This window comes from Eptatretus burgeri, chromosome 2 (genome assembly GCF_056783735.1).
Source record: "Eptatretus burgeri isolate ZD-2024b chromosome 2, Ebu_testis_v1, whole genome shotgun sequence".
In the NCBI taxonomy this organism is placed as follows: Eukaryota; Metazoa; Chordata; class Myxini; order Myxiniformes; family Myxinidae; genus Eptatretus; species Eptatretus burgeri.
In genome coordinates, this window is record NC_140962.1 from 138,150,865 (window position 1) to 138,178,167 (window position 27,303).

General features: G+C 41.6%; 1 protein-coding gene across 4 annotated transcripts in view; it reads right to left on the reverse strand.

The window, feature by feature from the left end:
• The window catches only part of UBA1 (ubiquitin like modifier activating enzyme 1), a 62,987-nt gene that overhangs the window by 11,382 nt on the left and 24,302 nt on the right, over positions 1–27,303 (reverse strand). For all 4 annotated transcript variants that reach the window (XM_085871455.1, XM_085871454.1, XM_085871457.1 and 1 more), the window contains exons 9-23: positions 23,792–23,938; positions 19,741–19,917; positions 11,198–11,302; positions 10,939–11,019; positions 9,363–9,518; positions 9,078–9,243; positions 7,726–7,922; positions 7,443–7,507; positions 6,074–6,269; positions 4,854–4,928; positions 4,562–4,751; positions 4,360–4,448; positions 4,141–4,233; positions 1,542–1,733; positions 1,101–1,202 (exon numbers count right to left, since the gene is read on the reverse strand). In XM_085871455.1, the coding sequence (XP_085727581.1) occupies positions 1,101–1,202; positions 1,542–1,733; positions 4,141–4,233; positions 4,360–4,448; positions 4,562–4,751; positions 4,854–4,928; positions 6,074–6,269; positions 7,443–7,507; positions 7,726–7,922; positions 9,078–9,243; positions 9,363–9,518; positions 10,939–11,019; positions 11,198–11,302; positions 19,741–19,917; positions 23,792–23,938 (2,031 nt within the window). The remainder of the gene's footprint in view (positions 1–1,100; positions 1,203–1,541; positions 1,734–4,140; positions 4,234–4,359; positions 4,449–4,561; positions 4,752–4,853; positions 4,929–6,073; positions 6,270–7,442; positions 7,508–7,725; positions 7,923–9,077; positions 9,244–9,362; positions 9,519–10,938; positions 11,020–11,197; positions 11,303–19,740; positions 19,918–23,791; positions 23,939–27,303) is intronic.

The window sequence follows — 27,303 nt, forward strand, 5'->3', positions numbered from 1 at the left end:
AAAAAAACAAACAAAAAAAAACCGTACTTCCCCATTGTCTCAGGTTGCTCACCTGCATTTTTTTTTCATTTATATATATTTTCATTTTGGGATGCTTTCCCACGGTTCAGTGTATCGGCTTCGATGTCCATCGGCACGCAAAATTTCAGCTTTCTACATCACCCGGACGGCACCGATCTTTAATATCAGTCGGCAGTCAGTCAGTGGTTAGAAAGAGCTTTATATTTTAGATTGAGTATTTTTACCCCAAAACCACACTTGGGGTACCCTTGGACAACATGCAAAATTTGGTTGAGCAGTTTTTAGTTTTTGAAGCATATATAAAACAAACAAATGTACAAATTCACTTTTATAGGACGTATATAATATAACACACTCACGAAATAAATAAATCCAAGTTGTGTGTTGGTCACGGAGATGGATGATAAAGTAAATCAATAAATAGTTAAAGGTGGAATGTTAACAGAATAGTAAAGAGTATATAAATAAATAATTCAAGATGGTATGTAGAAGGTGGAATGGTAAAAAAAAGTATGCAGATAAATAAATCAAGGTGGTGTGTCAGTCGTGGAGATGGTAAAGTGTATTTAAATAAATAATGGCTCCCAAAGCATGTACAATAATGTACGATTCTCTACTGTAATTATTATTATTATTATTATTATTATTATTATTATTTAATGCCAAAATTCAGAAATCAAACCATGCATCCCATCACTTATGGCTCAGATCCCAAAAATCATTTGATGTGCCTCATATGCCCAGATGCTATTGCGCCGAATAGGAAAGAAATGCGTCCAGTCATTTTTGAGCATCGGCTCTAGATGGACACACAAACTGACAGCACCCAAGGTATAAACCTTCATGCCGAGATGACGCCTGCTTGGGAGCTTGGCCAACACCCCACCCCCCCTCCCCAACCAGACAAAAAAAAAAAGACCAAAACTCATTTTGGAATGACCGTCTAAATAACTGGGTTGCACAAAAGCACCCGTGGAAGCACTCACTGCAGGTGCTTCATGATGCGTATCAAGACCTAAACATGAAGTCGAAGCCATGACTAAGGAGCAAAAGGATAAAACATCAGTTCCAAGCCTTACCTGAAAGTAATCCAGGAATTCTTGTAGAGTCATTTCCTCACCATCTGCTTTGATTCCATCTACCTCAAAGCGGTCCCACAAAGTCCATTCCTCCTCATAGTACTAAGAGGAAATATATATATATATATATATATATATTTTTAATAAATATATTTTTAATACAGATGAAACAAAGGCATAACGTTGATGCATGTGTCAGGCAGCAATAACAATGGACGGTATCAAAGCATTCATAAAAAAGTATAGTGGTGGAAGAGTAACACAGATGGTTAAATGAGTGGTGGATGCAACAAAAGCTAAGGATGCTACAGGACAAGAATGAACATGAGAAAAGAACGAAGAACCAAGGCCAAGACGGGTATTCCTCAAAAAATAAAAAGGGAAGTTGTTTTTTTCCATTGGAGAGAAAAACAAGACTTCGGTACAGGGGAGGATAAGCACCTGATGTCTGGGAGCCGCAATGGGCGAAGAAAAGGCGTAGAAAGGCAGTGCCAGGTTAAGGAAGCCATTCTTGTAGGAATCGAGATTTTTGACGCCGTGAATCACTTTGTACAGCTCGAGGCATACGAGGCCAACTATGGCAGCAGTAGTTGTGGCGATTGCTGGAATTATCTTCCCAGCGATGAGCTTGCTCTGTGGATAAGGTAATAGTGTTACACAAAACTTCCCCTGGCAAGGCAATACAGTCGAGACCCTCGTCCAACGTGGGGGTTAGGTTCCTGGAAAACCGCATGTTCAGCAAAACAGTGTTGTGCAAGCTTAAGATCATACGGGATAAATAGGATAGGGGAACGCGGCCGCAGAACCGAACAGACAGAGAGAAATATTTTATACGCTTTCTTTTGTTCATAAAAAACCTCAGAGGGAATCGCTATACATGTGCTGTATATAAATTTGGAGGGTGGGGGTTAATTGTTTGAGGCTGTGGGATCATAGTCGCTGGTAGGCATGTTGCGGCACGATAAGTTTGCATTTAAAAGTCGCCGGATGCATTTCCACAAAAAAGTAGTTCGAGATGATCCTTGAAAGACTTGAACCTCGCGTGCTACCTTCTGCTCCTTGGAGATATATGTCCAGCCACCAATTTTCTTGTATAAAAGTCCTATTTCGTCAGAGTTGAACACCTGTCCAGGGGCAGAGCCTTTCTCTATTATAAACTCCAGGAAGTCGGTCAGGCTTGAACAAATGGTGCATATGGTGGACTCATTCACATGATACTCATGGCCGAGTGATGCTACTCTCATCTCGCCACGCAACTGGGTCAAAATCGCAATTTTCTCTGCTCGTGTCATAACCTTGTGGGATTTCTTCACTGCACTACCATTTGGAGAGGTGTGACGTTTCGTTGCCATACTGCATTTAAGGGTAAAGCATGTGGCTAAATAACGTTGACTTAAATAAATCTCCTAGGCACAAGCTCACTCGATTGCGGTGCTATTCAGACTGAAAACACTATGTGGTAGAAGATGGCGGGAGACGTCGCCTCAGCGCATGATATGGTCACGGTGCCACATTCTAACCCGTGTATGATGAAGTTTTACGCACGTTCCAGAAATAAGCTTTGCATTTGTTCCCGTGTGTGTAAACGAATCTGCGTTGTGAAGACCAATGTTGGACGGAGGTCTACTGTCCTGCTCAATGGTCAACTTTTTGGATTACCTTTTACGTTTCCTTTTGAATGGTGCACTCACTGTTTTCTCGTAGGTGGAAACGGACCAACATGCGATGTTGCCATATCTCAACAGTCGCATTGTGATGTAACCTTTATGGTCAAGTTAGGCAATAGTTCAGTGGATCGGCAAACCATTCTTCCATTACAAATGACCCCAACACCATCATGCCGTCCAGATACACAGTTATCGAGAACTTAGTGTTCGATTTTCACGTTGCACCCAAATGGCAGACGTCGTCATCGTCATGGGGGAGAGCAAGATATGGACAACAGATACAGAACACGAGTTTTCTGGGAAATTTATCTTCCGCATGTCTAGCGTCTACGTCTACATCTTTTGATGTCCATTGGCATCTCCAGACTTCTTTGTAATATTTGAACCAAATTAGTGGAGAATTAACAACCAAACATGGATTGGGAAACAAACTAGAGGGTTCATAGAACACCTTACTTAATAGTTCAAGTATATAATTCAATAATTTTATTTTATTTATTCAATTATTTATTCAATGAATAATGATTTTAAAGGTCGTATAAAAAAAAAAATTCCAGAAGTTTACCACCATTGATGGTGTCTTATACAACACGTTATTTAACATGTCCAAGTACTGCTAAACTTGAGCCTTTTGGAAGCAGAAAGAAGATGATTTGACTTTTACAGTGTTCATGTAAATAATTCAGTTGAAATAAAATAAAGATTTTAAAGATGGTAGAAAAAAAATTAATTCCAGAAGTGTCTATTGCACCATCGTATCCAACATGTTACATTAGTCCTTCGTGCCTGTTGTTTGTGTCCTTTATGATGTCCTTAAAAACAGGAAGTTTCCTGTTTGGAATTATTTTCAATTTGTTTGACTGCCAGGCAGGCAGGCAGAGTAAAAGGATTATCTTACTCCTCCCTGTGCATGCACGATCGGAACAAATTCAGAGCAAACGTATGACAAAACGACAGGCTTGGTTTCCGATTAGTGTTAAAAATGTAATATTCAATTGAAATCAAGTTGTTCCTCGATTATAAACTGACATTTGCAGACAGAGACACAAGTTTAACTCCGCTTTTCGATTTGCGTGCATGGGGTAATAAAAACTTGTGTTTCAATGCCGGTCAATGTCAACGTGTCGGGAATGACGCATACAATTTAAGCGTGATGAAGCAATTGTTGCAAGGCTCAGTAAACAAGGTTAAATTATGGCTGATGAACAAAAGAGGCTCTCAAATGAATTTATCAATCGCGGCAATCAGCTGACGCCGCGACAAGTTACAAAACCATCTCGAACCTAGACTTCCCGATCAAACGACATGTGGGCCCTGCAACAACGTCCCTTTATAATGGCATGTTATTTGTGCGCGACATGCAATCAGTTCACCTTGTGCCTATCCGCCGGCGCGATGCTGTAGTTCTCTGCACGCAGGTTGGAAGCTGCCACGATGAAATCCATGTGGAAATTTATCTCGTCGTCCTGTGTGCACACGGAACACTCGTCTCCAAAGAAACGAACTCGAACCGTGCGTGAAAGTGATAATTTAAGCAAGTTCAAGCCTCGATTCATCAACGGGACTCCGAAACAAAAACACCTGATTCTTACCTTCTCAAACTCGATGGGATCCATCTTGAAATTATTTATAGAATCACGTGGTGGAAGAGAATTTTTCAGTTCCTCTAATTTGGCATCATCTGGAAAAATAAAAATAAAAATAAAATACAGTAGTGGCAGTCTAAAACAAATATCACTTGTTTTATATTAAACAGAGCCTTAAAGCCTTAAACAATGTATCTTCAAACCTTACCCAGAGTGATCTGGTTGCTTTGAAGCTCTTGATCCGAGACGTGAATCCGAACACCAGACCGAGGTGTGAAAACGGGCACGCGCACCTGGTCGAGGACGTCCCGCAAAGCAGCCCGATCTGTGTTGCCTGGAAGCTCATACGACTGCGCCAGTAGGTGAGCTGCAGATACAATGTAGTCCATGTGCATGTGCTAGGGAGGGCAGCACACAGGAAGGGATTATCACCAAAACAATGGCAGAGGATAATAGGCTCTTGTACAATGACATGAGTCGCTCTTGCACTGTCAACTCACGTTGTTAACGTCAAATGTCAGCGGGCGAGGGCAGCGTTTCGGACCAGACCAGAACGGAGCTCCAGAACTGGTTAGCTGTGGGTGATGAAGAGTACAGATTGGAAGAAAAATGCAACAATAAATAAGACAAAATAAATTTATTAAATCACATCATGGGAAAAAAAAAATGAATAAGCAAACATAAGAGAGATCAAGTCGCAAATACACAATTGAATGAATCTTTCGGGTGTGCAGCTCAATTCTCTTATTCCAGGAACCGACAATTCAGTTCGCTTCAAGGAATTTAGATACACACTGCAAGCAGATTCTGGGGTGTATCCTACCTGCAGACATAATAAATAGATCGTGAAAGAGCTTTACGTATTTGATTAAGCAGATTGTGGGCTTGCATTCTGGAAGCAACTGAATAAATCAAGTAAAATAGGTCAAAGGTTATACACGAAAACTATTGTTTAAATTAAAATCGGTTGATCGGCAATGCCAAGAGACGGAGTTTTAAGATTCTAAGTCGAAGACAAACATGAGGAGGTGGAGCTTATAAACCAAAGTGGAACACAGTGATTACTATATTCTTGTAGCTGTTCCCACGTCACACGTCATGAACAGAGCCAATTTGAGTTAACATGTTAAGCTAGCATTTTCCCTTTTTGATTCATTGATTTAATTTATATTTGTAATGTTTGTGCAATGGGCTGCTTGAGATTGAGAGTGATTCTATGTCTGATCTGGGTCAAGTGTCTGACCTGATGAAAAACGCACAAGTACAGCACAAGTCATTTTGAATGCTTTGAATAGACGATGTAATGAAGAAGGCATGCCTGTTTATAAATGCTTACTGCTTCCTACCACTGCACACCATCTGTCAATGACAAAAACCCACAGGCACTTGTCGAATCATACCATTACAAAACAGAGAAACACCTGCTCCCTCGGGGGAGCAATCGTGCCTGTGCAAGATCACGTGACGTGCCACCGTCTTTGATCAGGTGACCCTCTACGAGTGGGAGTGAAGCTGCACTGACCGACGTGTTCACGGACATTTTTGTTGAGGACAGTTTTGTGATTTTTCCTGCAACCTTGGATTTGAGTTGCATCAGCGTGCAATATTTCAACTTTCCAGCACACTGAAAAAGTACTAAACATTTATATGAGTGAATGAGTGACGGATAATTAATGGTTGGAAAGAGCTTTATATATTAGATGAGTGACCGCAGTAGCACCTGTTCTGGTGGAAAGTTGTGAAGGAGCTGTCGGATATTGTCATTGTACTGAGTTTGCCAGTGGCGCCGTGCCCAGCTCACACAGTCTGCAAAATGTGCCGGGCGCTCTGAGACAAGTGCACGATATAATGCGTCCACAGTTTCCAAAGGTTGGCTTCCAGGCAGCTTCATTGTCCGCTCCATGAACTTCGAATCCCTGCATGGCAAACAAACTGTTCATAACAAGCCTGCATCTCACAAAAATCAAGAATCAAACCAGCCATTTATATTAATCATTCCACCCGAGATAAACAATTTTTTAAAAAACAAGTCTGAAGACAACGATGGTTCACGAGCGGTATTTGACGATGTAGATTGTTTCAGAAGTCAAGGATGAGACAATGTGATAATTTTTGACCAAGTTATAATTAATTATAGTGGCCTTCAATCAACAGCTGCAAAACGTCGAAAACCCGGTTTCGTTCAACAACTTTCAAAATTTGACCTTTGCATAAGCTTTAAAGGTCACAAACCAATGTTGTGGACATTAAAATAAGGAAACAGGATACGTGCTATAGCTTATTGGAGTTAGTTTGTCGAAGAAGGTCGAAAACCCGGTTCGATTCCCACAACTTTGAAAATTTGACCTTTGTGGCCTTTAAAGGTCAAAGGTCAAGGATTATGACCTTTGGTGCAAAACTTCCTCTGGAACATTACAGGAACAATATAACATCATATAGGCTTTATGGCATTTCACACTCCTCGGATTATCCATACTTTGATGAAATCAGTGTGAAAACAAACTTTAAGGGGGCGCCACGGGCAAGGTGTTCGAGATAGAGCAAAATGGTTTCAAGACTTTAGGTGGGGAATGACCTCAAGATTATGCATAAAATATATTGTCATCCCAGCTCTCAAAGTTTGGGCGGTCATATGATTTTTATGTCAAAATTTGCAATTTTCTAAGTTTTGGACCTTGTGACCTTGACCTTGGGACAAAAAATGAAAAAAAAAAAATCGGACGACAAGTTTTAGACAATTCATTTTGCGATTCAAATACGGAAGAACCCATTCCATGCAGTCAATTCCCGAGGAGAAGATAGATTTTTAATCCGACTACCCCCTAAATATGGTTATTTTTTGGGCATGGCTCCGCCCGCAATGGGCGTGGCCAGGCCCTCATCCAGGAAAATACAACTAGATATTGATATCGAACACATAACCAAGTTTCATCAAGATCGGATCAAAGTCCATGGAGTTATGCTCTGGACAGACAGACACACAGACATAACGAATATAGTGGTCACTGGTTGGCGCTCGTGAACCAATTAATAAATAACACTTTCAATATCCCATGTGTGCAAAACACAATCGTTTAACCTTCACTTACTGCAAGTACTGGTTGACGTTGTCTGCCGGTTGTTTGAACAGTCCTTCAAACTCGTCTCTTGCCCACTGCGAAGAGAGAAATTCAATCGAGTGAATAGCAAGACAATGAAAAATAAATCTCATTCCACATGCAAGTAAAACTATATTTTCCCCAAGCAAACATGGACTTCCGCTCACGCAAAAGCATGTAGCACAACCATGGACAAGGCACAGTGCAAAAACTGGAAAGGCCAAAACAAACGTTTTCAAACATGCACAGTGCCGACGCAAGAACACACACTTACTTGCAAGGTATGCTCAATAGCATTGGGAAAATTTTTGAGGGTGCAGATGGGGATGGACTTCTCGGGAGGATCCTGGCTTGAACTGTAGGACTCGGTCAAGAATGGCAGCACCACCTGCACATTACCCTTGGTGCCCAGTGTGCCGCTATCCAGCAGTGGCTTGCGGTAGTATACGCAGCGGCGGTCCATGTACATACCTGCACATGGGCGAGACATTTCCAGGAGAAGAAGTGGAATGCAAACAGGCACCCGGTGAACTCTTCCGAATTTTAAATTCTTGCAAGAAAGTACGGAAACAGGAATGGATCTGAAGTAAAAAGTGTCAAGATATTTGTTCTGGCCAAAGTAAAAAATCAAAGATATCAAAATTTTAAGGGACAGTTAAGAAAAAAAAAATATATAGAAATATATATTGATCCACAATCATGAATATTCATCATCATGGTTGTTCATTCATATCAAAGCTGAGAGCAAGGCTGTGCCACTGACTAAGTGGATAATGCATAGGTTAATGCAGTAATCTAAAATTTGTTCAGGGTGCTGGCGATTGCTCGCCTCCTATTCACGAAGGAGCGTGGGATCTACAACGTCCACAAAGTGCTCACAGATGGGTCCTCAGGCTCAACATCATGCCGATGGATGACGCACACATTGATGCATCACTTTGCATGTGAAACATCAGGAGACAGTTTATACCTGTGTTGACAAATTTATATACCTGCCCAACCCTATTTAGCCTCGCCAAAGACCAAGTGTTTACACAATGATCTAGTGATCCTTTTAATCCCTCTGTTGTTTTACCTTTGGATGGTCCGTTGGTGTTCCCCTTGGTTGCTTGAACCCAAAATTGAATCAGTTTGTCTTTGTATTGCGGTTCCTATTTACACCAAATTTAGTTGAAATCCATTCAGTGGTTTACAAGTTATTTGGATAGCAAAATTCTTTTCAATTAAAGGGTACATGCCCTTTGACCTTTGGAACCCAAAATGGAATATGTTTATCTTCGTTATCCATTCCATGCTTGTACCAAGTTTAATTGAAATCTCTTCTGTGGTTCACAAGTTATTGCAGGAACAAAAATATTCAAATAGAGGGCACGACAGAGGACCTTTTGAACATAAAATCCAATCAGTTGATCTTTGTATTACAGTCCGTAGTTATGCTAAAGTAGGTTGAAATCCCTTCAGTGGTTCACAAGTTAGTGGAAACAAAAAAAATAAACGATAACGGGCGATGGAGAGCCCGAAAATATAATGTCTGCGGCCTTCGACTGCAGAGGCATTAAAAAACAAACAACAAAACAAACAAAAACACAGAGATACACTCAAAGGACCAGCGAGCAGAAAACTCACGGGCATCCACATTATCAAGGGCATTGTTGACGCAGTCCAATCCTTGGAAGAAGGAATCGTTGTAGATGCGCTCCGTATCGGGGCCCACGCGATTCTGGTGCGGCGTGATGTGCATCTTTGGGTTCATGCGAAGCACAGCCACAGCGGCAATTTCAGATTTCATTTTCTAAAACAGAAAAACGAAACATCAAAGCTAGTAACAGCATCTGTACCTTTCAAAGAACGACGAGGCAAGTTAAGATGAAAGAACAGTCGTTTCCCATTGGTGCGATGGCCACCATATACCTGCACATCCCAGCTGCGGAAGAGAAACTGCCGATTGAGGTTGGATTTCTCGATGGAGTCCATATCTGTGACGGTTACCATGCCCCCGTTTCCACAGCCAATGCCCATCATGGCATAGTTCTTCAACAATTCACAGCCAATGGCACCTGCCCCAACCTGGGGTCACAGCATCACATCACATCCTCTCATTGTCGGAATCATAGCAACGTTTTGAAAGATCCTCAAAGATAAAACAAATGAATTTGTCATAAACCAAGTGGTCTCAAGGGTGTGATATGACTCTCTTCACAAAAAAACCTTCACCGGTTCAATGATCGCCCAATTCTGGCCTTCGGAACACAAATTAAGATCATCAATGGACACCAATTAGTCGTATGATTTTTGTCATGTTGTCAGGAATAAATATAACAAGCAACCCACCAAAATAAGCAAACAAACGAGAGAGTTCATAGAGTATCTTACCGCATGCAGTCTTGAGAAACAAGGACATGGGCGGGGTCTGCGAATAGCAAATTTGATTTGTCGAGATGATATAAAAGGCTGTAATGGTTTGTCCAAGTGCTGCTAAACGGAAGGGTTTTGAAAGTTTTAAAAAGGCGATTTGTGTTCTGCAGTGTTCTAATATCTAATTCAATTGAAATAAAATAAGGATTTTAAAAGTCGAAGGAAAAAAAAAAAAGAAGTTTCGGAAGCTTACCACCGTTTTACCCAGAATCTTATACACCACCTTGTTTAACACGTTACATTAGTTATTCGTGCCTGTTGTTTATGTCTTTAGGATGTCCTTACAAACAGCAAGTTTTCTGTTTGAAATTATTTTCAATTTTGTTTTATTGCTCGACAGAGTATAAAAAAAAAATATATATATATATATATATATATATATATATATATGTTTATATATATTTATATATATATATATATATATATATATATATATATATATATATATATATATATATATATATATATATATATATATATATATATATATATATATATATATATATATATATATATATATATATCTCCCTCCTCTGTGCAAATGGCATGATCAGGACACGTTCAGAGCTAAAGTACTGCTAAATCACACACTCATTTTCCCGATTCAAGATCTGGATTTGTGTTCAAAATGTAACGTTCAATTGAAATAAAGTTGTTCCTCGATCATAAACCAACGTCTGTAGACAGACAGGACCGACACAGTGAACCAATCGTAGTGAAACAATTGCTTAACCCCACTTTTCGCTTCGCATGCACGGGGTAACAATGGATTTGCGAAGGTCGAGTTCTACTTTGACAAAATGCCAACGAGCAGCAAACGTTTGTACGAGGAAGTCTTACCTTTTTTTTCACCAACAAAGGAATTTGTTCTGCAACGGCAAAACTCGAAGGAAGTTGTACAGCCAGTGTCACACATTTTTCTTCCCCAGTGGTGTGCGCATCATACCATTCAATAATCAGTGGAATGTTCTCGTAATTTATTGGCCAGGCAATTTTAAGTTGACCGCAGTTTCCAAAAGGTCGAATATAAAATGCGAGTTGGCGAACATGGTGTCAAATGTGACAAACTCACCAGAAATATGTTTTGCGACTCCAGTGTGTGCTGGAACGACTTTCCAAACACCGCAACCTGCCCATCATAACGAGAGTTTTGCTGCAAAAAAAAAGAAGTTTTAAAAAAAAAAAAAAATTTTAAATGTGCATTATTAAATAAATATAACAATTCTTCAAGCTAATGCACACTCTTTTTAACTTTGTCATTCAAAAACCACAAAAGCAAAGAACCCGCAGTGATCGCCTAGTGCAGTGATGAGTGTTAGCAAGGTACGCACCGGTTGGCAGTTCTCCTCGGTGAGCAAGCTCTGATCCTCTGGCAGGCACTCGAGGGCATCAAAATAAAGCCACTGCATGATGGGCATAAATTTCCCAGTGCAAGCCTAGGCACAGCACCACAAATTGTGAAAAAAGATAACTTTTCAACTGCAAAGGAATGGGTAAAAACCCAACTCGTCGTTCCAGATTTTTTTTTTTTTTTGTATACCTTGGTCGAGGCTCGTATGAGAGCTAACACACAACTCACAGCAAGGAGGCATGAGAGAAGAGGGGCGGGAGTGGAAGGGACAAGACAGTGGGGAACAGACACATGAGGTGAACTGTGGAAGGGAGAGGGATGGGGTGTGGTACATGGGGTATACAAAATGGACATTACAGGGACTTTCAGGAAGGAAAGCAGGGGAATTGAAGGAAGTGGGCTTGGGTGGATTATTGGGGGTAGAAAAGATCGAGGATTTGGATGGGGGAATATAAGAGGTGGTGGTGAACAGCTGTTTTGAAAGCCTGGAGGGAAGAATGGGAAAGAATAGAGTGAGGAAGTTTATTCCAAAGGCGGAAAAAAGAGGAATGAAAGAGTGAAGATGAGCAGTGATTCGTGATTTTGGTAGTTTTACCAGAAGGGGGTTGTTGGCGGACCTTGAGCGCCCTGTGGAAATGTGGTGGGGACAAATCGCAGAGAGAGCAAGGGGGGCAAGGCTGGAGTGGAGTCGGTAGAAGACAGAAAGACCACCGACCAACCTGCGGTGATTGAGTGAGAGGCCCAAAGACTCAGCCTCATCGCGGGAGATGCCGATGATCTTAAATGCTCTGGTTTCGACAGCGTGAAGCCGAGAAAGGTGGGAGGCAGGAGCACCAGCCCAGAGGGGAGAGCAGTACTCCATCAGGCTACGGACAAAAGCTTTGTAAGTGGTCAGGAGCTCAAGAGGGCCGAGGAAGGACTTTGCACGACGGAGGATTCCCAGTCGGCGACTGGCTTTTGAGGCGAGGTTGGAAATGTGACTTTCCCAGGAAAGGTCATGGCAGATAGTGAGACCCAGAAGCTTGAAAGAAAAGACTTCTTCCAGAGGATTGTTGAGAAAGTGGATGGGGGGGTTTTGTAAACGGTCCTTTCGAAGAGACATAGTGAGAGTGTGAGATTTGTCTGGATTGAAAGACATGTTCCACGTGTTGGACCAGTTTGTGATTTTATCCAGATCTGCAGTGAGCGAAGAAGCTGCTGCTTGCCGGTCTGAGGGATGACAGATGGTACGGCAGAGGGTGGAGTCGTCGGCAAAGAGAAATAGAGGATTTTCCAGAGAGTCCGAGAGATCATTGATGAAAACCAGAAAAAGAACAGGGCCCAGAACGCTACCTTGAGGAACTCCAGCCTGCACAGGAAGAGGGGATGAAAGAACTCCATTTAGGGCCACACGTTGACTGCGACAGGAGAGGAAGTCTGCGAGCCCTGAGTGGAGATGGCCTTGAATACCATGGGAAGAGTTTGGTGAGTAGTGCAGGGTGCCAGACTGTGTCAAAAGCACGTGATATGTCCAGGGATATGGCTCGGATTTCCTGTCTGGCATTGAGGACCTCCATCCATTGATGGGAGAGCAGAAGCAGCATATCCAGGGTAGAGTGACCTTGTCTGAAACCAAATTGATGATTGGAAATCAAGCCATTGGAGAAGAGGAAGGATTTCATATCTGAAGCGATGATGGATTCCATAACCTTGCTGATGATTGGGAGAAGGCTGATTGGTCTGTAGTTACAGGGATCTGTTTTTGCACCTTTTTTATGCAGGGCAGTGATGTTAGCAGATTTCCAAGCAGATGGCAGATGACCTTGGGCAAATGAGAGGGTGAATAGAACAGAGAGAGGGTGAGCAAGAGCAGAAGAGCAGGCTTTGAGGACACGTGGGCTGATGCCGTCTGGACCGGTTGCAGAATCTGACTCAAGGTTTGAAAGCAAGCTCTCCACCTTGTCAGGAGAAAAGGATAGAGTCCAGGGACAGTTGGGTGCGACTGGGTAAAGTGGGTAGAGATAGTGATGGGTTTAGGACACAAGATTTAGCTGCAAACACCGAGTTTAGACATTCAGCTTTATCACGTGTGGAATCAGCAGTGCGGCCATTTGAGGTAAGGGAGGGGATGGAGGGGGAACATACACCAGAAACAGATTTGATTAAACGCCACCAGGATTTTGAGGAGGGAGAGAGGTTTGAGAGTTCAGACTTGAGATGAGAAAGATGTTGTTTTCTGGCTCTCCTGAGGGTAGATACACACTTGTTCCGAGCTTTGTGGAAAGAACTGAGATTGCCCTCAGTTGGGTTTGCTTTCCATGAAGCAAAGGCAAGTTGTTTCAGGACAACTGCCTCGCCACAACCTTCAGTAAACCAAGGGCGGGAGGAAGGGTAGGACAACTGAAGACGAGAGAGGATAAATCTGTGCATGAGGGAGAGCAAGTTTCTTTGAAAGAATTCCCAGGATGAGTTGATGTTTGAGAAAGTAGTGATAGGAGACCGGTCTGTAAGTTTGATGGCTGCTCGGAGACCCTGCCAGTCAGCTTGAGTTCCAGATTTAAAGTAACTGATAAGTAGAAGCAACACGATAAGCAAAGCAAAGCTAGGCTATAAGAACAGTGTATGAACCATGGCACAAGAAGATGAGTTGCTGGTGAACGAGTGGACCGAGTCCCAAGCAGGTAATGAACAGAGCAGAGAGAACATTACGTTGGCAGTAGTCTTGGCAAGAAAAACGAAAGAATAATTAGACTTTGGAATATGGTTTCACATGTGCGACAAGGAGGGAATGAATGAATGGAAATCGTGTTACTTTTGGTCAGGGTTCCTGCATGAACACGTGTGACCTGCAGGGACAGAGGTTGAGCAGAGAGGTAAAAAGGCAAGAGAAACAGCACCAAAAGATCCGGTAAAAGACTGTGAAGCCATTAATCTGCCAGTAGTGAGCAAAAAGAAACAGGCTTTGAGACTCCAGGTGCCAGTCATGCATGAAGCCTTGGACTCCACAGCTGTTCTACCTCAAGGGAGAAAGGTGAGAAGAAGAAACACAAGTTGAGAGGAGGGAAAAACGAGACTCCAAGACACTGCAGATCAAGGCCTGGCATATGTATGGTAATAAACTGAGGAAGGCAAGAGGAAGACTTTGACCTGCATAGAATCCAAAAGCAGTGACAGCAAAGAGTTTATAGTTAATGCTGAAACACAGGATCTCTCTGAAATACAGGTAGCGGACACAACAAGCTCGAATGAGCTAAGATCCTCGTCCTCTTAATGATGACGTCATAAAAACGAATATGACGTCATTGTGATGTATCAGGTTTGCGATAAATTATCTGTGCTAATGCCCGGCTTGATTCCCATAAACAAAATTCAAACAGCTTGCCGAGTTTCGGAGATAATGGTCTAGGCGATTTCCATTAGCGGCGATATTATGACGTCAACTTTTGTTCGAGGAAGAATTTCCAAAATTGGAGATGGTTACTGCCTGCGCGTGGGCTTTCTGCATATACGTGGCAAGTTTCACAAAGATCCGATTAAAACTCTGGGTTGTGAAACAAAAAATGTCAAAAAATAGGAATAACGTCATAAAAATTGATATGACGTCATAGTGATGTATCATATGTGCGGTAATTCATCTCTGCCAATGCCCTATTTGATTCCCGCAAACAGAATTCAAAAAGCTTGCCTAGTTTCGGAGATAATTTTTTAGGCAATTTCCATTCGCGGAGATATTTTGACGTCATAACTTTTTTTGTAGGAGGAATTTTCAAAATCGGAGATGGTTACTGTCTGCGCAGGGTATTTGTACATATATATGCCAAGTTTCAGGAAGTTTTGATGAAAACTGTATAGTAGGCTGTGAAACAAAAAAAGTCCACAAGAACAACAACGTGAGTAAGACTTAGAGATCCTCCACAAGGATCTAAAAATGGAAACGCCAATGTAAAGTCACTTAATATGGCGTTGGACCACCACGTGCGACCAGTGCAGCCTGTATGCACCGTGGCATGGAGTCCACCAGCGTCTGAAATTTGGCACCATTTTTCCACGACAAAGTCAATGAACTCACACCTGTTTGATGGAGGTGGAAAAAAAACGCCATCTCAAGCGTCTTTCCAGAATATCTCATAAATGCTCGATTTGGTGACTGAGAAGGCCAAGACATATGGATAACATCATTGTCATGCTCCTCAAATGATTGGGTGACCACAAGTACTCTGTGGATGGGGGCATTGTCATCCTGGAAGACACACCTCTCGGCAGGAAAGAAATGCTGCAACATGGGGTGAAGATGATCACTCAGTACCATTAGGAAGCGATTGGCATTGACCTTGCCTTCTAAGGGAATGACTGCACCCAAACCATGCCAGGAAAATGCACCCATAACACAACAGAACCACCAGAACCCTTCGCTATTGGAACCAAGCACTCAGGGTTGTAGAGTTCTTTCGGTTGGCGACAAACGTGAACTTGTCCGTTTGTCGAGAACATGGTGAAGGATGATTCATCTGACCATATCACATTTCTTCACTGCTCGGTAATACATTGGTTGTGCTCTTTGCACCACTGGACTTGTAAACGTGCATTGCCAGGTGTGACGAGTGGTTTGTGCACTGCAACCCGATTGGTATCCCGCTCTGTGGAGTTCTCAGCGGACTGTTTTTGATGAAACTGGCTGCTCGCACCCCAGGTTGAAATTTCCAGTGAATTGATCTGCAGTTACTCGCCTGCTTTTCCTTGCACTTCAAATTAATGTACGGCTTTCACAATCCTGGAGTATGCACTTCCAACCACTGTTGCTCTTTGCTGATGATGTCTTTCCCTCAGAGTTCTATGCCAACATCACCTCAGACACCATTGGTTGTGAAACATCAGCAAGGTGAGCTGTCTGTCACTGACGCACCCTGCCAAACACGCCCCACCAATCACCCCTCTTTCAAAGTCACTGAGGTCTCCTTTTGCAGCCAGAATTATGGGTAACCAGGCCTATTCAGTATTTTATACATGGCCATAAGAATGCTGGGATGTTATTTGCTTAACACATGGGCCACACCTGTATGGAAGCCAATGCCTTCAATATACTTGGGATCCTTCATTTACCCAAGAGTTTCCTTTTTATTTTTTTTTCTTTCCAGCTGAGATTGACTACAGAAGTATGAGGCATGTCTATACTTTCCAGGAATGAGATGCTGACAGTAATCCAAGAAATTGAAACTTTATTTATTCATAATACAGCATGTACTGCAATTTTCCATGATGCTGGCAGAATTCCCCTGTAGTTGCATTTTGTGAAGCGTATGGCCAATCAGCAGGATTCCCTTGGTACCCCCAGTACAAGGCTATGATATTGCCAACTGAGGGTTGTGCACAAAATTTCTTGGGCAGCAATTTCAGAAAATAAATTAAAAACACAAAAACAACGAGAATATCTTGCTTCAACAAGTGTCCACCCCCCTTAAAAGAGCAATTGTAAATTAGCTCAGGTGTAACCAATCAACTTTAAAATCAAGCTGTTAGGGTTGGAGGTTTCCTCTGCTGGGTAGTGCATTTCACAGCAAAGACTCAACCGTGAGCACCAACAAGCTTTCAAAAGACCTCCGGGATAGTTATGGAAAGGCACAGATCAGGGGATGGGTATAAAAATATTTCAAAGGCTTTGAATATCCCTTGGAACACAGTCAAGACAATCATTAAGAAGCGGAAAACGTATGGTACCACCAGCACCCTGCCAAGATCAGGCTGTCCTTCCAAACTGGATGACCAAGCAAGGAGGAGACTGATCAGACACGCCACCAAGAAGCCAATGACAACTTTGGAAGAGATACAGTGGGGAGAACAAGTATTTGATACACTACCGATTTTGCAGGTTTTCCCACTTACAAGGCACGTAGAGGTCTTTAATTTTTATCAAAGGTACACTTCAACTATGAAAGACGGAATCTAAAACAAAAATTCTGAAAATAACATTGTATGATTTTTAAATAATTAATTTGCATTTTATTGCATGAAATAAGTATTTGATACATCAGAAAAACAGAACTTAATATTTGGTACAGAAACCTTTGTTTGCAATTACAGAGATCAGACGTTTCCTGTAGTTCCTAACCAGGTTTGCACAGACTGCAGCAGGGATTTTGGCCCACTCCTCCATACAGATCTTCTCCAGATCCTTCAGGTTTCTTGGCTGTCGCTGGGAAACAAACTTTCAGCTCCCTCCAAAGATTTTCTATTGGGTTCAGGTCTGGTGACTGGCTAGGCCACTCCAGGACCTTGAGATGCTTCTTACGGAGCCACTCCTTAGTTGCCCTGGCTGTGTGTTTCGGATCGTTGTCATGCTAGAAGACCCAGCCACGCCCCATCAACAATGCTCTTGTTGAGGGAAGGAGGTTGATGGCCAAGATCTCACGATACATGGCCCCATTCATCCTCCCCTCAATACGGTGCAGTCGTCCTGTCCCCTTTGCAGAAAAGCATCCCCAAAGAATGATGTTTCCACCTCCATGCTTCACGGTTGGGATGGTGTTCTTTGGGTTGTACTCATCCTTCTTCTTCCTCCAAACACGGCGAGTGGAGTTTAAACCAAAAAGCTCTATTTTGGTCTCAGACCACATGACTTTCTCCCAGTCCTCCTCTGGATCATCCAGATGGTCATTGGTAAACTTCAGACGAGCCTGGACATGCGCTGGCTTGAGCAGAGGGACCTTGCGTGCGCTGCAGGATTTTAATCCATGATGGCATAGTGTATTACTTATGGTTTTCTTTGATACTGTGGTCCCAGCTCTCTTCAGGTCATTGACCAGGTCCTGCCGTGTAGTTCTGGGCTGATCCCTCACCTTTCTCATGATCATTGAGGCTCCACGAGGTGAGATCTTGCATGGAGCCCCAGACCGAGGGAGATTGACTGTTATCTTGAACTTCTTCCATTTTCTAATAATTGCGCCAACAGTTGTTGCCTTCTCACCAAGCTGCTTGCCTATTGTCCTGAAGCCCATCCCAGCCTTGTGCAAGTCTACAATTTTGTCCCTGATGTCCTTAGACAGCTCTCTGGTCTTGCCCATTGTGGAGAGGTTGGAGTCTGATTGATTGAGTGTGGACAGCTGTCTTTTATGCAGATAACGAGTTCAAACAGGTGCAGTTAATACAGGTAATAAGTGAAGAATAGGAGGGCTTCTTAAAGACAAAAGTAACAGGTCTGTGAGAGCCAGAATTCTTGCTGTTTGGTAGGTGATCAAATACTTATTTCATGCAATAAAATGCAAATTAATTATTTAAAAATCATACAATGTGATTTTTGTTTTAGATTCCATCTTTCACAGTTGAAGTGTACCTATGATAAAAATTACAGACCTCTACGTGCTTTGTAAGTGGGAAAACCTGCAAAATCAGCAGTGAATCAAATACTTGTTCTCCCCACTGTACATGCCTTTATGGCAAAAACTGGTCACTGTGTGCATGCGACAACAATATCCCAAGCACTGCACAAGTCCCAAGCACTGTATGGAAGGGTGGCAAAAAGGAAGCAGTTACTCAAAAAAGCCCACCTTGAGTCCCATTTGAGGTATGTAAAAAACCACTCCGGAGATTCTGAAGCCATGTGGCAAAAAAGATTTTGTGGTCTGACGAAACGAAGATGGAACTTTTTGGCCTCAATGCAAAATGTTACATTTGGCACAAATCCAATACAGCACATCACCCAAAGAACACCATCCCTACTGTAAAGCATGGCAGTGGCAGCATCATGTTAATGTGATGTTTCTCATCAGCAGGGACTGGGGCAATAATCAGGATAAAAGGGAAAATGGATGGAGCAAAGTGCAGAAAAAAAAAACAAGAGGAAAACCTGCTGCCCTCTGCAAGAAAGCTGAAATTGGGACGGAAGTTCACCTTTCAGTACAACAATGACCCGAAGCACACAGCCAAAGCTACAATGGAGGAACAAAAAGATAAACGTCATTGAGTGGCCCAGAGCCCTGACCTCAATCCAATCGAAAAATCTGTGGCATGACGACGATTTATGTCCATCAACGCTCCCCACGCAACTTGACTGAGCTTGAACAGTTTTGTACATAATGGATAAATATTGCCCAATCAAGGTGTGTAAAGTTGGTGGAGACCTATCCCAACAGATTCACAGCTGTAATTGCTGTCAAGGGTGTTTCCACCAAGTATTAACTCAGGGGGGTGGACACGTATCTAACCTAGATATTCTAGTTTTGTATTTTTAATTAATTTTCTGAAAATTGTCGAATTTGTGGGTTACAATGTGTAAATATAGGTGGAAAAGTCTGAATAATGGAATTTAAGTCCAGGCTACAAGGCAACAAAAGGTGAAAAAATTGAAAAGGGGGTGTAGACTTTCAACAAGCACTGTACATTGTGGCGAAGTGGACCATAGCTCGATTAGACAGTGACCAAACACCGTGGGCTGCAATGGGTGACAACATATTGTGAAATGCAAAATCAAACCTTTTTCTTTAAAAACTCCATTTCACTCATTCATGCTGATAAAAGAATAACGTAGCGACGACTTCCAAAAATATTCACCTTCATGACTTCTTGAGCAGCTACTCCTCCGATAAAGGCATTGATGGGTGCGAGGTCACCTGTCGCAGAGAAAGCCAACTGGCGGACCAGCTCAACATTGAGCTGCTCCAGATGGACTGCAGGTGGCACACGAGCATTGACCTCCTCTGCCAGTGTCACCAAATCAGTGGCGTCGGCCTGACAAAGACAGCTTTGTAAACCAATGGCACTAAATGTACCACCAACAACAACAAAGAGCCATTTTGACTGGTTTTAAAACAGTTAACACAAATCTATTACTGCACAATTGCACTCTCCACCAAACCATAGCGCAATCAATGGTGACCATGTATTTTGAACAGCTTGGCCATAGCATGGAGTAAAGCCTTTGTTGTCATTGTTGCATTACCCTCACCGACAATGGATTTGATTCCCACAACTGCGAGGCCAAAACAGCTGCATCTTGTAACAGAGTGGCCATCTGTTCAGGATTGGTTCTTTGCCACCAAAACAATCAAGCCAGCCCTCCCAAAGAAGAGAATATAAACAATTGGGCGTCGATCAGTGGGGGACATAGGGAGACATCGAAAAACAAACAAACAAACAAACAAACAAAAAACGTGCATACATGCATACAAAGGATGATGAAGCAGTTTTCCTCTTAATTGATTTAATATATTTCATGAAAAGTTTGGGTGAGCAATTAACTACAAAGCGAGTGTAATATTAATACATTCTATGCTTCTTTGGCATACGGCTCAAACATTAATTATATATGGCTGCAACCACTCCGTATTGTGTGCTGTATGTGTGACACTTGAGCACACCAATTGACACTTGAGGGCTCATCCAATCACATGTACTACCGGTCAAAACTTTTAGAACACCCCCATTTTTCCAGTTTTTTAATGAAATTTAAGCAGTTCAAGTCCAGTGAATAACCTGAAATGATATAAAGCTAAGCGGAAAACTGCCAGAGGTTAAAAAAAAACAAGGTTAGGTTACCAAAAACTGAAAAATAATGTAAATGTCAGAGTTGTTAAAAAGGCCCTTTTCAGGGAACAAGTAATGGGTTAGCAACTGCAGCAATAGAAGTAAATTAAGCCTTGAAAGTTGATGCAAACAATTCCTTCAAGTGTCCCAACTTTTGTGGATTAGTTACAAAACCTCTGTCTGTATAAAAGCAATGTTGGAACAGACTGTTTCTTCACCCTCTGAAGCATTATTTGGACAATATTGCACTGCAGGAAGTCGTATATTGCTGTCATAATGGCAAGAAAAAGACAATTAACAAAGGAAGACAGACAGACCATGATAACCCTTAAAAGTGTAGGTCTTTCCTTTAGAGAAATTGCAAAGTGAGCCAAGGTGTCAGTGAGTAGTTTCCTACACCATCAAAAGGCACTTGGTAACTGGAGGAAACTCTGACAGGAAGAGGTCTGGCAGATCCAAAGGCACAACACAATCAGAAGACAAGTTTCTGAGAGTCAACAGCTTGCGTGATCGGCGGCTCATAGGACAGCAGCTTCAAGCACAGCTGAACACTGGTCGAAGTAAGGAAGTCTCAGTTTCAACTGTGAAGAGAAGACTTTGAGCTGCAGGTTTGACAGGTCGAGTGGCAGTAAGAAAGCCATTGCTAAGATGGCAAAATAAGAAGAGTCTTGCCTGGGCCAGGAAGCACCGCCAGTGGACTACTGAAAATTGGAAGAAGGTCTTATGGACCGTTGAATCAAAATTTTAAATCTTCGGTTCATCACGCAGGGTTTTTGTACGCCGTCGAGTAGGTGAAAGGATGGTTCCTCAGTGTGTGACACCAACTGTAAGACATGGAGGAGGAAGCGTGATGAGCTGGGGCTCTTTTGCTGGATCCAGAGTCGGCGACTTGCACAGAGTGACTGGCACTCTGAACCAAAAGGGCCACCACAGCATTTTGCAGCACCATGCAATACCCTCTGGTCTATGCCTAGTTGGTCAGGGGTTCATCCTACAGCAAGATAATGACCCAAAACATACCTCCAGGCTCTGTCAGAACTACCTTAGAAGAAAAGAACAAGACTGTAGGTTTCAAATCATAGAATGGCCAGCACAGTCTCCAGACTTAAACCCCATCGAGCTGGTTTGGGATGAACTGGACAGAAGGGTGAAAGCAAAGCAACCTACAAGTGCAACACATTTGTGGGAACTTCTGCAACAGTGTTGGGAAGAACTTTCCGAACAATATTTGATTTCCATTGTGGAAAGAATGCCACGTGTATGTTCGGCTGTTATATCTGCAAAAGGTGCCTACTTTGATGAGTCAAAATTTAGATTAAATTTTGTCCAACAAAACGATTCCATGATTTCTTTTTTATCTGCAATCGTTTATTTGTTCTATACTTTAATTTCAGAGTATATTGAAACATTAAACTGCTTAAATTTCAGTAAAAACTGGAAAAATGGGGATGTTCTAAAACTTTTGACTGGTAGTGTAATCATCATACCAAAATAGGCAATTTGGAGTCTTTGGTCATTAGTTATCCAATCTCAACCAAGGGGGACTTGATATCATGATACATAGGTTGTAGTTTCTTGGTTGCCCTCCCCCTCCCCTCACTGGGGGGTTCCAAAGGGTAGGGGGGGGGAGGTCGATGCAAATTCTCTATGTAAATATATGGTGTAGCGACAGGACGCCCATCTCGATCGTTTTTGCCTTAATCTTACATTTTTAGACATTCGTGTCAGTCTATTATGTTGCTTCAGACTCGACTGCAAAAGATCTGGAGGAATTCCAAGGTTTTATTTGCCTCTTCCCTCTTGGGAAAACATTCACAGCTTGGAGCGTCATTTGTGACATCCAGCTGCTGTGCTCATCGCACCCTCACTTAATTGGATTTTTAGGTCATTTGACTGTTGTTCCTATTCCTTTATTTTTGGACTGTAAACAAAATAAAGTTGACCACCCCTTATCCCACACCACCCCACCAAATAAAAGAAATTCCCAGAAAAGGTAGCACAAATGGCCATAAAAGTGCTCAGAATCCTAAATGGCACCGTTTGGACTATGTTGAGGCAACTTTTACCAATTTTTTTTTCTCTCGAGGAGCAGTTTGTTCAATATTTCTGGAGGGGGTGGGGGTTGGGGGGAGGTGTGGCAGACAGCATTGGATAGCCAATCTCCCTGAAATGAATATCAATTGCAATGTGGAAGGAGAAGTGAAGGAAAGAAATTGGGTCTTTATAAAATCTCCGAAGTTTGAGAAAAGTCATAATCGACCGAACGAAGTACAAGATCTGTTGCTCTTGCATCATAGACAGGTTTGTGGACTCTGTTTTACCGCCAAGCACTCCTTCGGTCTAGCTCCCTCTGCCCTCAAACCTTCCCAGCAAATCCAGTATCTTACAATATCCAAGCATGCCGCCCACCTCCACTCTTTTGTTCCTCACTTCTCCCGTCTGTGGAACTGCCCGAGATGGTTCAATCCCATTTTCTCCAGGGCTTCAAATTGGCTGCACCACTATTTCATGTCACACCCCCCCCAACACACTCTTTTCTCACCAGTTAACCCTTCTACCCCCACCTCGAAACATCTAACTTACAGGTGACTGTTTCCTCCCCCTCTGTTCATTTCCTGGCCGTTTTTGTCCAACTATTGCCCCACTGTCACTGTATTTTACTCTGTCATCATGCTCTTTCATGAGGCTAGATTTGTGTGTGTATATTAAATAAAGCTCTTTCTAACGACTGACTGACTCATTGACCGATATTAAATATCGGTACCTTTTGGGTGACGTAGAAAGCTGAAATTTAGCGTGCTCATGGACATCGAAACCGGTACACCGGGGGGCAGGGTGAAATCAGAGAATCGAAAAACATCCATAAATGAAAAACAAAATTGCAGGTGAGCAACCCAAGACAATGGGGAAGCGTGGTTCGTATGTGTAATATATATGTATATATATATATCTATATATATCACACACACACACACACACACACACACACACACACACACACACACACACACACACACACACACACACACACACACACACACACACACGTGACAATTCATGACAGAAAGTATGGACATACCTCACTCCGAGGTCGTGGAAGCCGCGAATATTTGGCAACGTACTCGTGCAGGGCTTGGAAGGCGATATGCAAATGCCCAGGTTGCTCCATCTTAGCGAAGTCCGTTACGAGGAAGGATGGTTCATTCAACGAATCCCGAAAAGATTTCTGTTGCAGTACAACGAAACATCAATGCCATGATCATGACAGGGATGTCACATCAAAACCCATCAATAAAAATTACCCCCGTGTGCGGGTGACGGTCATCTCTATAATACCACAAGTTCTCAATGTTCAGTTCAGGTAACCGCAAAACAGTCCAAACTAACCGTTTAGATTGAAATAGTTCACAGAGATACACTAGGATAATACTACTAATGACATAATTAATAAATATGTATTGTTCATTTAGTACCCGGATTAACACATCAGAATCACCAGTAAGTGCAATACGTGGTTTTCTGGTCCGTCCACTCTCTGGGGACATTTCACTTCCGGTTGTCGAAAAAAAAAACGAAAAAATAGGCTTAGCTCTCGGAGATTATGATAATCCTGTAGATTATTCTTCACTGATTATAATGCAACTTTCAGAATGAAAATTGGTCAAGTATTTATAGAGATATTGAGGTTTGAAAAATCGTTAGAGCCAGCAAATTCATAAATTATTAATTCCACCGAAGTTTCGTGACACTGCACAAAGTAACATGTCAGGTATGAAAAAAACATTTTATATGCCAGATTCATTAACTATTAATTCATTAATTATGGAATGTACTCATTGATATATTAAGCAGAAAGCCCGAAGCATGTAGCATAATTTATCACATCCCCTCATCCGGGATCCGTGGCCTCGCCCCACAGCCTGCAGCCCTATGTCCACCGGTGATTATGTTAGATATCGGCACGATCGAGAGGAGCCTGCGAATCATCCCTGCTGATGCACTGAATTGATGCAATCGTTTGGCCAGAATATTCGTTGTCAAGATGTTGCGTGATTAAATCACCAATACAGTCACTCAAATTTATACCGCCGACATACTTCTTAACAATCACCTTCGCCCCAGAAACCACAGTCAATCCGAACCACGCTGGCCACTGCATTTTGACCGGCATTTTGGCGCGCGCGCACGAAATTATATTTTGAAAATAAATGCTGACGTTTACATTTCGGGTTTTGAAATTTTTGCACCTTCGGCGGAAAATGTATAAATATAAAAGCTAAAAATGTGTTTTATGTTTATATTTCATTTCTCCTTCCTTCCTTCTTTGCGAATCACATCGGCGTTTTTGGCCATCTTCCAGATCATGTGACGATCAAACGGTAAGGAAATTCAAAAATCTGTCCGGTTAGATACAAGATAATATTTTTTACTATCATAATCAATAAACAGTTGCCGAATATCTTATAGAATGGCAGACTAGATAGGTTTTGAAAATGGCGATTTTTATAACTTACGTAACCTCGTCCCTGACCTTGAGCCCGGACAAAAGTTATATCGTTGTGCAACACTCATCGACCTCTACCCACATACTAAGTTTCATTAAGATCGGAAAGAAAAATTGACAGACGTACGTACGTACGGACGGACGGACATTTGGTCCGGCTTTATTAGGTCATCTCGGTAGAGATGACCTAAAAATGTAGTTACCAATTGCGCTAATTTCACCTGTCAAACAGTAAAGAATAACACAAAATAAAATTAGCACTGCACTCGATAGAGCACATACCTGAACTATTCACGTTTTGTACACCCACTGATGGGCAGGATCTGGATTTGGACCTGAACCAAAAATCTAAATCGGCTTATTATTGTCACCTACCCAACTCATCCACAACATTTTGAAACATCGTCCTACATATCATTTTAGCCCTCTCACTGGTGAAGAATCACATTAAAAGTTCTAGTATCTGGATCCGGATCTTCACCAAAATCTAATAATTATGTCCTTGTCACACACCCAACCAGTCCACCAAGTTTTATCCGAACCTGTCCATAACTTTTTGAGGTATCCTGCTCACAGACACACAAATAGACAGAGGTGAAAACATAACATCTGTCCACCTTTGGTGGCGGAGGTAATAAAGGCAGGCAAACAGCTACAGAAGACAGGCTATAATAAATAAATAAAAAATCAGAAACAAACCTTTTGAGAAACCAAGTCAAAAATCTCTCACCCAAGATGGCAGCTGTGACCGATAATGCTCACTTGTGGACTCCTGGCAGCTGTTTGTAATGGGGAATTCTGGGTACAAATGGAAACTTCCTGCCAAGTTTAGAGCAGAGCTAAGTTTGAAAGAAGGCGACTGAAATGGCATCCTTAAAACATCCTCAAGATGCCACAGAGTACAGGACTTTTGAAATGACGTATGAATGCCAACGAGGCTTTTCGTGCATGGTGTGTTGTTTCAGTCGCTCCGTTCTGATATCGTAAGCACTTTTAACCTGCCGTTGTTGACGTGAAATCTGTCATTCAAATAGTCTTTTAAACTTGACGTTCAGCTCATTTAAAAGAAAGATTGGCAATTTCAAAACGATTAGGGCTAAGCGCATGTAAGTGGTTACCACTCTGTTTCAAAAATGAAGTTTGTTCCATTGCCTTCTCACTACATTTTCCTGAAAGTGTAAGTCTAACTGAGTTCAGAACAAAAAACCGTATAGTTTAATTATATATATATAATATATATATATATATATATATATATATATATATATATATATAAAATATATATATATATATATATATATATATATATATATATATATATATATATATCGAAATATGATACTTTGAAGAAGGGGTACCGATTCTGATGGTTTTGTGAGTTTTCAATGAAATTACCTAATTTTTCTTTTTTGGCAAAATAAATGAAGGTCATAGTATGTAACTTATTCTACCAACGAATCCAATAATCAAAATACCAATTTCTGGGATTATTAAGAAATAATACATGCCTATTTTTTTATTACTGCTCTATTCAGTGACTGTCAGATGCTGAAAAGCACTAAAAGAGAGATTTATCGAACAAATTCTTGGATGTAAATTTTCAATTCAATCAATTCTGGGAGTAACAAAAAGCTCTCTAAATTCACCAAAACTGTTTTAACTGCCTTCTTAATTAATAAAATCTTTTTTAAATACCTGGAAAAATATTTTAAATTTTTTTAAAGAAAATTAACTTTTTTATCAAATTCAAAAAAGTGTGACGTGCAGTCGGACAAAAATGCAAAATTACTCTAAACCAAAGCCATGCATGTTTTCAATATTTTTTTAATACTAGTATATCTATATCACTGTGCCCCATTTGTAAAAAAAATTTAGTGAAAATAATCTGATGCACAGAAGAATGAAAGCATTTTTTTTTAAAACGTGACGTGCAGTCGGACATTTGGGTTGGAAAGTTCGGTCAAGCCGCTGTAATTAAGTATCCACCCGGATAATCTCAATTTTTTTTACATTGATTATTGGTAATAAGTTGAATAATTTAAGACATGTAAATATGAGTTATTGATAAACTAGTCATTTTGTTAGGG